Source organism: Carassius carassius, chromosome 45, assembly GCF_963082965.1.
Source record: "Carassius carassius chromosome 45, fCarCar2.1, whole genome shotgun sequence".
Lineage (NCBI taxonomy): Eukaryota > Metazoa > Chordata > Actinopteri > Cypriniformes > Cyprinidae > Carassius > Carassius carassius.
In genome coordinates this window covers 26508394-26520449 of record NC_081799.1, presented here as the reverse complement: position 1 = coordinate 26520449, position 12056 = coordinate 26508394, and the positions used below count along the sequence as shown (strand labels likewise).

General features: G+C 36.9%; 1 protein-coding gene across 1 annotated transcript in view; it reads left to right on the top strand.

Annotated features, from left to right (window-relative positions):
- The first annotated feature begins 1808 nt into the window (after window positions 1–1808).
- LOC132127490 (ankyrin repeat and LEM domain-containing protein 2) overlaps window positions 1809–12056 on the top strand; it is a 12524-nt gene continuing 2276 nt past the window's right edge. The window contains exons 1-8 of the mRNA XM_059539391.1: window positions 1809–2047; window positions 3000–3327; window positions 3722–3883; window positions 4005–4174; window positions 4924–5112; window positions 6333–6455; window positions 6526–6589; window positions 11860–12044. Coding sequence (XP_059395374.1) covers window positions 3009–3327; window positions 3722–3883; window positions 4005–4174; window positions 4924–5112; window positions 6333–6455; window positions 6526–6589; window positions 11860–12044 — 1212 coding nt within the window. The 5' untranslated portion in view covers window positions 1809–2047; window positions 3000–3008. The remainder of the gene's footprint in view (window positions 2048–2999; window positions 3328–3721; window positions 3884–4004; window positions 4175–4923; window positions 5113–6332; window positions 6456–6525; window positions 6590–11859; window positions 12045–12056) is intronic.

Genomic DNA, 12056 nt, shown 5'->3' with positions numbered 1-12056 from the left:
ATCCTCTTTAATTTCACTTAAAAGAAAGACGACTTTGAAAATGTTACGTTTAATTCAGTGTGTTATTTCCCATTTCTTTGTAATTAACTGTGTAATTTACTATAGCCTTCTGTTTGTTTTTTTATTCTATTTGTCAGGTTTATCACTGAAATAAGTGCCTGTGTAACACAACATACTGAATGAGAGACAGAACACAGCTACATTAAGAGGAAGATTTACTTACAGACTATATTGTGATGAAATAGTTATTGTCAAATTGATGGCAAAGTATCTCAGTCAAGGTTTGTATAATAAGAAATAGCAAAAAGAAGAAAAAAATGGTCATCCATCCATCCATCCATCCATCATCTTCCGAATCTTCAGAAACCACACTTCAGGAGTCTACGGGTGACGTCACGGACACTACGTCCATGTTTTTATACAGTCTATGACTAAAAAAATAAAATAAAAAATAATAATAATAATTAATTAATTGAAATATAATTCTAGAAAATGTTCTTAAATAATACATATGACAAGAACCAATCAATGCCTGAACAACAATAGGGCATGGGAATAACACTAAACTCCAAAATAAAAGACATGAAAACATGAACATGAAACAAAACCCAAAACCCCCCAGAAAATTACTAAAATGTAACTAAAATTAAAGTGACAACAGAAAATATACAACATATTTTAAGAACTGTAATGGTAATTCAATTAGGATATAATAAAATAACACTAATTCCAGGGGAATTTTGGCAATGTAGTGTTATGGTAAATCTTTAAAAAAAAAATCTATTTTTATCTGACTTGCAGCACATGTAAATATCAATCAATGTGCAACCGTGTATTTTTTTTTTATATAAATTTGTAGCTATTTAGAATTAAAAATGGTCATTACATACATGCAGTATGCCAAAATCAGATGTGTTCAGGCTTAGACGAAATAATTATTTATTATGTGTTCAGGCATGTGTGCAGTGGCTCCCTCTGCAGGATCACGCCGCGCATGCGCAGTTAGTGATGGAAATTCAGGTTCTTTTTAGGGATCCGGATCATTTGGCTCAGCTCAGAACCGGCTCTTTTGACTCCTAAGCGATTCTTTATTTAGTAACACTTCTGGCTTTTATAATTCAGACAAATCTATTAATGCTTTGACCTATCTATGTCTGGGATGTGTGAGCAAATATAATTAAATTATTCAAATTAATTAAAACAAAACCAAAAAAAATAAATAAATAATTAAAACTATACGATGCTTCATAATAATCCGATTGGTTAAACCACAGTATTATTCAGATTTACACAATTCAAAATCACATAATTTTGTCATATTTCTGGCTCCCAAAACCTTTCCAAAATACCATAAATGTATATATATATATATATATATATATATATATATATATATATATATATATATATATATATATATATATATATATATATACAATTGTTAATTGTATAATAAATAAAAAGAAAACAAATAGATAGAATACAAAAATAATAGAGAAGCTAGTGTTAGTTTTTTTTGTACGAAAACAAGCATTTATTAAATGAATAGAGTGCAAATAAAAAGTTTAAAAAAAAATAGAATTAGAACAGAGAGTGCTAGAGTTACAGAAAGAGATGTGTTTTTATAGTCTAAAGAAATATACATATAAAAATATTACATGACGTGCGCATGACATGACGTCTATCTTCCTATTATTTTGTCTGGTATTAAGAAAGAAAAAAAACGTAGAGAGCCATCTTTTAGAAAAAGGCTCTTTAGGCGGCATCCGACTCATATTGTTCACTTAAAAGAGTCGACTCATTGAACCGAGTCGTTCGAGATCGACACGTCCTCCTCCCGTCAACAGCTTCGCGCTTGTCTTCAGCCTTGAGAATACAACAAGACGATTTGATTTGTATTTATTCAGTATCGACATGTTTTTATTATCGTTTGATGTGAAGCTCGGAAGGGTTTGTGATCGTCTGCGTGTGTTTGTTCTGTTCTGTGAAGCGTTTCTACAGTAAATGTTCAGACTTCACTGTCAAATCATTGACTAATAATAGACTGGTAAGAGTTTCTCTTGTAGTTTATTGTTTACTTCATATTCTTGAGTTGAAATCCAGTGGTGTAAAGCCCGTTCAGGCCTGTTTGTTTTATTAAAATGTTCGCCACAGACAGCCTCATGAAAAAATACTGTATACTACAGTAAAGTTCTTGAATTATTATACTTTTAATGGTAATTCTGTATTTGCTGGGGTTATATAACAACTATAGTGGCTTAATATAAACAAAATACTCTTCCCGATACTGTACTATGTGTTCTACAACTATAGGGAATACTATACTATAATACACTAGAGTTTACACACAAACATAAAATAAATGTTTATTGTTTATATAAAAAATATGATATAAACGTATTTACATGTAATTATAATTAATTATGTTATGTAAATATTAATTTATTTAGTGATTATTTATTTTATATATATATATTTATAGTCAGTTACAATACAAATCAAACTTCATTGAGAGCTGAAGGCCAAAACATAAAATATATTAAATAATAATAATAATAAAAAAAAAAAAAAAATATATATATATATATATACATTTTTTTTATATAGATTTTTACAAATTGTATTAATTGTTTAATAATAATAATAAACCACATCATATTTGTTTCTAATTTATTTTGGGACAAATATAATTAATTTACTAGAACCACTACCAAACAAAACCACAAAAAAAAATAAAAATAAATAAAATACTTGCACTCTGTTCATTTACTAACTGGCTGTTTTCTTTAAAGTGGATTCTGAAAGTTGGGTGACATTCATGCAAGGTCAAAAAAATACTTTCATTGTCTTATAATATGCATTTATTTTACGACTCCCAAACGATTCGCTGAACGATTCATTTGACACAATTCACTAGATTCGGATTGCTTCCATTGTCCTCGTTCGGATGAGAGCGTCTGCTCAGTGACCGAAGTGTTGTGTGTGATGGTGGTCAGCAGGAGTGTGTTATGGAGGCGGTTCTGAAGCGACTGCAGATGCTGACCGCGGATCAGCTGAGAGACGAGATCTCCGGCGCCGGACTCAGATGTGGCCCGATCACAGCCACCACCAGAAGCGTCTTTGAGAAGAAGCTAGCTCGAGCTCTTCTGGGGGAAGACGCGGTGCACTCTGGGAGCTCACTTCCTGCGGAGGAGCTCCAGCAGCCAATCAGAGAGCAGAACCGAGAGGAAGTGACCAGTGAAGCTGAAACCCCAGAGGCGCAGACGGAGAGTCCGTGTGTTTATTACGGCGTGTGTCCTGATCCAGACGACCCAGCGGATGAAGAAGGTACTAATTAAAGAATTAAACTATCATTAATAAAAAAAAGCAAAGGACAAATACAATAGAATTAAAAGATACAAATGAAACAAACCGTGCTCTGTAACAGGAATATTACGCTGCTGTCACTTTAAGAGCTGCACGCATCCAATTTACTGTTATGCATGTGTTTTCATTCTCAACTCTTTGAGTTAATGTATTACATGAGCGACAAGGGTTTACGTGAATAATTAGTAAGCGTCGCATTTCAATTGTACATTTTAATTACACCCAAGAAAGTAGGAAAAAATGAAAAATGCACTCAAGTACTGTAACAAAAGTATCTAATTAGTAACTTTCCGCCTGTGGTCTGTGTTCATCGTGCTTCTGAGAGCGCTTCTTCATGACCATGAGATCGTTTCAGGATCGCTGCGTGTGTACGTCGATAAGATGAAGGCGCTGAAGGCCGTGATGAAGCTGAAGGGAGCTCGATTTAAAGCCTTCGCCAGGAAAGAAGACGCGGAGAGCTTCGCTAAAGGATGCTGTGTGTCGCAGCTCAAACCGTCTCCGGAGAAAACCAGCGCAGGTCCGTCCAGCGCTCACATACACACTCCTGTTTGACCTCTTCTGGATTCTCTTTTTTCTTCATTTACCTTTTCTGCATTTTTCCATAAATACATGAACACCATCTCCAGAACTGTGTCCAGACGCTTTGAACCTGGAGAAGGCCAATGAGTTTAAGAGTCCTCGAACCCAGGACCTGACGGCCAAACTGCGTAAAACCGTGGAGAGAGGAGACGAGGATGCGTTCAGAGAGCTGGTTTGGGGAAACCCACGGTATCTGATCGGATCCGGAGACAATCCCACTATCCTGCAGGTGCGCTTTTCACTTCTAACGTTGCTGAAAGAAGCCTCTTCTGCTCACCAGAGCTGCATTTGTTTGATTAAAATACAGTAAAAATAGTGAAATATTATTATGATTTCAAACAGCTGTGTTCTGTGTGAATCTGTGTTAAAGTGTAATTTATTTCTGTGATGCTCCGCTGTATTTTCAGCATCATTCCTCCAGTCTTCAGTGTCACATGATCTTCAGAAATCAGAATAATTCTAATAGTTTACATTATATATAACTATTGTTATTCATAACTATTTAAATATAACTATTAAATAAATAATAAAATGTCAAAAATAATTATAATTTCAAATCCCACGAAAAGTATAATGATGATGATTTTAATAACACTTTTAAAATTAATAAAAAAATTAATTATTATTTTTAGTAGTAGCACTAGTAGTAATAATTAATGGTTTACATATTACATTAACATCATATCATAATGTTCTTGTATTTTAATGAAAGTCGGCATGCAAAGGGAGTATAATGATAATTTTAATAAAAACATATAATCAAATATTATTATTAGTAGTATTTCTGATTATTATCAATGTTTGAAACAGTCGTGCTGCACAAGATTTTTGCAGAAACTGATGCATTTTATTTTTCAGGATTCACAGTTGTGTCCAAAAGAACAGGATTGATTTGAAACAGAAATGTTTTGGAATATGTATCAGACATATGTTGCACAGTTTGTGTCTGAAGTGTTTAGCAGAGTGTGTTGTGTGCAGGAGGGCTGCAGGTATAACGTCCTGCATGTGGCCGCTAAAGAGAACCAGTCGGGCATCACTCGTCTGCTGCTGGAGACGCTGGAGGACCTCGAGTTCATGCGGCTCATGTATCCGAACGATAACGAGCTCATGCTGCAGCAGCGCATCACATACATCGTCGATCTGTACCTCAACACGCCTGACAAAGCTGTGAGTCTGCTGCTAATTACATTCATTACTGCTGTTAGACTTAGAAGGGCTATTCCTGTAGGCACACAAACTATAATAATGATTATACTGATAATAACAATCATAAAACTAACAACAACTTTTATTATTATTATTAGCTGTAGTAATAGTAGTAGTGATGATAATTAATAGCGTTACTGTTATTATATTAATTATGATGATAACAAATGTATGTATTTAATTAAAAAACAATGTAATATTAGTTAAATTATTGCTATCAAAATTATTATAATTGCGACTTCTATTCCCACAAAAAGTATAATGATAATTGTAATAATAACAGTTTTAAAATTACTAAATATTTAAATTATTATTAGTAGTGGTTGTGGTAGTAATTAAAATAATTAGTAGTTTACATCATATATAACTTTTATTACATTAATATTATTATAAAAAATAATAATATATAGTTATTTTTTTTATGTGTAAAAATTGTACATTTTTTAATAAATATAAAATTCTAATCAGCATGCGAAGTATAATAATGATCATTTTAATAATTTTTTAAATTAATGTTACATTTATTATTATTATTTTTAGTATTAGTGATATTAACGAATCGTACTATTAATATAATAATAGTAAATTACAGTTTTTTTAATTGACAAATGTAATTATTAAAATAAATTTAATTATTGCTATTAAAATTACTTTTGTTACGCAAAGTTTACTGGTAATTTTATTCAGAACAATTAATATAAAATTGTATTATTAATAGTATTAGTGATAATTAACATTAAATTATTGATATAATTTCAATTGGTGAACAAAGTATAATAATGATAATATTAATAAAAACTATTTTATAAATTAATATTACATTTATGATTATTATTTTTAGTATTAGTGATATTAACGAATCATTTATTTTATATGTAACTATTAATATAATAATAGTTAATTACTGTTTCTTTATTTACAAATGTAATTTTTTTAAATACATTACTATTAAAATTATTATCATTACAATTTTTTATCAGCACGCAAAGTATAATGGTAATTTTATTCAGAACATAATTAACATATTATTGCTATAATTTCAATTGGCAAACAAAGTATAATTATGATCGTTTTAATATTAATAACAAGCGTGATCAGGATTCATTATTACATTAAGAACATTTATAGTTTTTTTAAAAATATTATAATAATTAAATGATAGCATTATTATTTGTTCTCAGAGCAACGAGACGCCGCTGCACTTCGCCTGTAAGTTTGGATGCCCAGAGGTGGTGGATGTTCTGTGCTCACATCCGAACATCGACAAACACTGCAGGAACAAATACGAGCAGAAACCGTCCGCTGTAAGAACCTGAGCGTCTCAAACATGTCTTACTCTCATTCGTGAAATAACGGCTCGCGCTCTTTCTGCAGGTGATCTGTGAGCGCAAAAACAAGAGCAAGGAGGTGAAGCAGAAGATCATGGAGTACTTGGAAGGTCTGTTGGGGAAAGTTACTTTTAAAAGTAATGCGTTACAATTAGGGCTGCAACTAACGATTATTTTGATAATCGATTAATCTGTCGATTATTTTTACGATTAATCGATTAATCGGTTTATGTACTTATATTTTAGTTTTTCCCATTTTTTCCCCAAGTAAATTATTAATAAATGGTCTTTATCATTCAGCATAGATTTAAGAGATTTTAACCATTTTGCACTTTCATATCCTCATCAAAAATATACCTGGAGTTGTTTTATTATGTGTTCGTAATCCTTTGTCGAACTCTTCTGCAATCAGAACACTGACCCATACTCTAGCAAATTTTACAAGGAGATTTCAAATAATGTTTTCACCATGGCAGTTCTTAGAGCTCCTAAAGTAGTTTAACATCCTGAACAAAGCTTATTAAGGAATCTTTCAGAACATATTTTCACGAAGAATAAGGATAAAATTGAATAAATAAATTGAATAAAATAAAATTATAGAATAAAATTGCAGTGCATTGTATTTTATTATTTACTGGGAAACAGCTTTATAGCTTTTGCTGTGAAATTGTAAACAATCCTTCGAATAAAGTGCCAATGGCATGAAACCTGAATGGAACTCACAATTTAAAGTAAAATCCATCAGAAGGTTGTCCAGAAAAAAAAAATAGGACACACACAAAAAACCTGCTGTGTGAAAAAGAGCAGTGAATACTTAGAAAAAAAGTGCATTTCAAATATCTACATTTACCTCTCTCATTCAGTCATAATTAGGCTGCACGACTGAATTTTGAACTGGTAAACGACAAACTGATCACAGAACATGTTTGTAAAGCTTTAAATGTTAACTGTTAAAAAGCAATGTTATCAGCTTTTACGACTAAACATTTGCAAACAACATTGTACTGGAGAATCTGCACAAATGAAAGTCTTAGTTCACAAATCGCGCCTAAAAACGCGTGGAAAACGCTAGGCGCACCGCTTTCTCCTTCTTTCCAAAGCGCTCGCGCAGAAGCGCCCCTGAGGCGTCTGCCTTTGCTAAGCAACCATGACGTGCTCTCTCCTTGAAGACGCGGAAATTTCAGCAAAGGATAAACGGATTTGCAGCTCAAAAATCGCTTGCAGTAGCTCTGCTACTAAATTTATTTCAAAATGGAAATCCATATACAACTATGATCAGCTGTTCCTTTCATCTTGGCTGAGCTTTTAACATTGTTACGGGAAAGGATGAAGCTGATTGGTTAGTTCTTGTCACATGACCCGCGGTGCGCTTGCCGCATTCTGAAAAGTTGAAATGTTTTTAACTCGATGCGGTGCAGTGTTGGAAATAACGAACTTGAGCGCGCAAAAGACGCGATATGTGAACGTCCCCTTAAACAGTTCAGTAGTGCAGAGTTTACAGGTTACTCTTCTTTTTTGAAGGCTCAAAGTAAAGTACTCCCACATCACGCTGAATGCTGCAGACATAGTCTATGGCTGAGTTTCATGGAAACTTGGCTGAATGACACCATACCGGACAGCGCGCTCCATCTGCCGGACTTTCAGCTGTTTAGAGCGGATCGCGACGCAGAATCAACGGGGAAATCGCGCGGCGGCGGGACATGCTTTTACATCAATGAACGGTGGTGTACAGATGTAACTGTGTTAAAGAAGACGTGCTGCTCAAATCTCGAAACGCTCTTCATTAACTGCAAGCCGTTCTATTCGCCGCGGGAGTTTCATTCGTTCATTCTGGTGAGTGTTTACATCCCTCCTCAAGCGCACGTGAGCTCAGCTTTACAGAAACTCGCTGAACAGATCACAGAGACAGAACAACAACACCCAGACTCTGTTTTAATCATTCTTGGGGACTTTAATAAAGCCAATCTCTCCCGTGAACTGCCAAAATACAGACAGCATGTTACTTGTCCCACCAGAGACTGTAATATATTGGATCACTGTTACACAACAATAAAGGATGCATTTCACTCTGTTCCACGAGCAGCTTTGGGACATTCTGATCACCTTCTGGCTCATCTTATACCGACCTACAGGCAGAAACTAAAATCAGCTAAACCTGTATTAAGGACTGTAAAAAGATGGACTAATGAAGCAGAGCAGGATTTACAATCTTGTTTTGACCTCACTGATTGGAGTGTTTTTGAAGCTGCTGCCACCGATCTGGATGAACTCACAGAGACCGTAACATCATATATCAGTTTCTGTGAGGATATGTGTATTCCCACCAAGACTCAACTAAATTACAACAATGACAAACTGTGGTTCACTGCAAAACTCAGACAGCTCCGTCAGGCCAAAGAAGATGCTTACGTGAAGGGGGACAATGTCTTGTATAAACAGGCTAAATACACACTGGAAAAGGAGATCAAAGTGGCAAAGAGGAATTATTCTGAAAAAATAAGGACTCAGTTCACTTCGAACGACTCCGCATCAGTGTGGAAAAGCCTAAAGAAGATCACCAATTACAAGACACCACCCCCCAGCACTGTGGAAAATCAACGACTGGCAGACGATCTGAACGAGTTTTACTGCAGGTTTGAAAGAACACCCATCACCTGCCCTGAACACCTCTCCACACAACCATTCACACCAATAACAACTCCTGCAACCAACCCTGAATGCCTCTCCACACAACCGTTCACACCATTAACAGCTCCTGCAACCCATCCTGATCACCTCTCCAATAAACCGCTCTCACCATTCACAACTCCTGCAACCAACCCTGAATGCCTCTCCAAACAACTGTTCACACCACTCACAACTCCTGCAACCCACCCTGAACACCTCTCCAATCAAGCGCTCTCACCATTCACACCTCCTGCATCCCCCCTCTCCCCCACACCTGCAATACAGATCAGCGAGGATGCGGTGCGCCAGGTCTTCAGGAAGCAGAAAAGGAAAAAAGCACCAGGCCCAGATTGTGTTACACCAGCCTGTCTGAAATCCTGTGCTGACCAGCTGGCCCCCATCTTCAAACAGATCTTCAACAGATCGCTGGAGCTGTGCGAAGTCCCTTCATGCTTCAAACGCTCCACCATCATCCCCATCCCAAAGAAATCCAAAATTACAGGACTAAATGACTACAGGCCTGTGGCTCTAACGTCTGTAGTCATGAAGTCATTTGAAAAACTGGTGCTGGCCCACCTGAAGGACATTACTGGACCCTTGCTGGATCCTCTTCAGTTTGCCTACAGAGCAAACAGGTCTGTGGACGATGCAGTAAACATCGGACTGCATTATGTTCTGCAACACCTAGACAGACCGGGGACCTATGTGAGGATCCTGTTTGTGGACTTCAGTTCTGCCTTCAACACGATCATCCCAAACCTCCTCCTGCCCAAACTAACTCAGCTCTCCGTGCCCACCTCCGTCTGTCAGTGGATCAACAGCTTCCTGACAGACAGGCAGCAGCTAGTGAGGCTGGGAAAATACACATCCAGCACCCGTACAATCAGCACCGGAGCTCCCCAGGGCTGTGTTCTCTCCCCACTGCTCTTCTCCCTGTACACTAATGACTGCACATCTAAGGACCCCTCTGTCAAGCTCCTGAAGTTTGCAGATGACACCACACTCATCGGCCTCATTCAGGACGGTGACGAGTCTGCTTACAGACAGGAGGTTAAAGAGCTGGCTGTCTGGTGCAGTCTCAACAACCTGGAGCTTAACACGCTCAAAACAGTGGAGATGACTGTGGACTTCAGGAGAAACCCCCCTGCACTCCCCCCACTCACCATCATGAACAGCACTGTGACTGCAGTGGAGTCATTCAGGTTCCTGGGCACCACTATCTCTCAGGACCTGAAGTGGGACATTCACATTGACTCCATTGTGAAAAAGGCCCAGCAGAGGTTGTACTTCCTTCGCCAGCTGAGGAAGTTTAACCTGCCACAGGAGCTGCTGAAACAGTTCTACTCCACCATCATCGAATCCATCCTCTGCACTTCAGTAACTGTCTGGTTCAGCTCAGCTTCTAAATCGGACCTCAGAAGACTACAGAGGGTAGTCCGGACTGCTGAGCGAATTATCGGTACAACCCTCCCATCTATTCAAGAACTGTACTTATCCAGAGTGAGCAAAAGGGCTGTTAAAATCACTCTGGACCCCTCACATCCAGCACACTCCCTCTTTGAACTGTTGCCATCTGGTCGACGCTACAGAGCACTGAGCACCAGAACGACCAGACACAGGAACAGTTTCTTCCCTCAGGCAATCCATCTTATGAACAGCTGATAATAACTGTGGGACACACTACACTATTTATATTTATATACACTACACTTTTTATCCAACACACATACTTAGCGTACACGTAAATCTTTTGCACATAATATACATGTACATACATGGAACACACTATACTACTTATATTTATATTTATATACACATACACTTATTTATCCAAACACACATACTTAGCGTACAGTTACAATTTTTCCACATAATATACATGTACATACATAAATGCTCTTTTTAATATACCTGCCATACATTGTCAATTTGTATATTGTCATTCCTTACCCACCTATTTGTATTTTTTTGTATTTTTTATTCCTTATTGTGTTTTTTGTTCTGTCGCTGTTATGTTGCACTGCGGAGCTCTGTCACGAAAACAAATTCCTCGTATGTGTGAACATACCTGGCAATAAAGCTCATTCTGATTCTGATTCTGATTCTGGCTGCAGAGACGCTGCTCAGGAAGCACGTGACATAAAACGAGGCCAGCTATTGGCTATTCGCTACTTCTCCTGTTGTACTGGCTGAGTAAAACCTCCGGTGGCTCATTACTGCCACACTTTGGTCACCGCAGATTTGAAATATGCACGAAATGAGCCGCTTACGGCAAATAAAAGTTATTTAGCAACGAATCGATGACTAAATTAGTTGACAACTATTTTAATAATCGATTTTAATCGATTAAATCGATTCGTTGTTTCAGCTCTAGTTACAATGTTGCGTTACCTGATAAAAAACGATCTTAGTTACTTTTTATGTAAAGTAATGCGTTACGTTACTTTTGCATAACTATTTAAATCTGCTTGCTTGTTGGTTTTTAATATAAAGAGTTCTTTTATAAATGTATAAGCCCGTTCACACTAAAAGTGAAGTGAATGCGGCTCAGGCTGAAGGAAATGTAAATTCAGGTCTGTACAGTAGAGGGCGCCACTCAAACTAATCACATGAAGAATATAACGCAGGAGAAGAAAGTCATAAAATGGGATTAGATACAGAAGCGAAGTGTAGGATGTGTTTGACTGCTGTGTTGTTGGTGTTTTTGACACAGACAGATTTTACGTGCCATTGCTGCGGGCTGAAGACAACACCCTGCATCCGGTGATCGGCGCCCCCTGGTGTCTCGGTTCACCGGAGTCCTGCGATCAGTTAAACAGGGCTGACCGGGTGATGGACAGCCCCAAAAACCCAATAATGACCGTCAAGGCTTTCGCTGGGCCTCTGAATTCATCAAAGGTGCTTCAAACC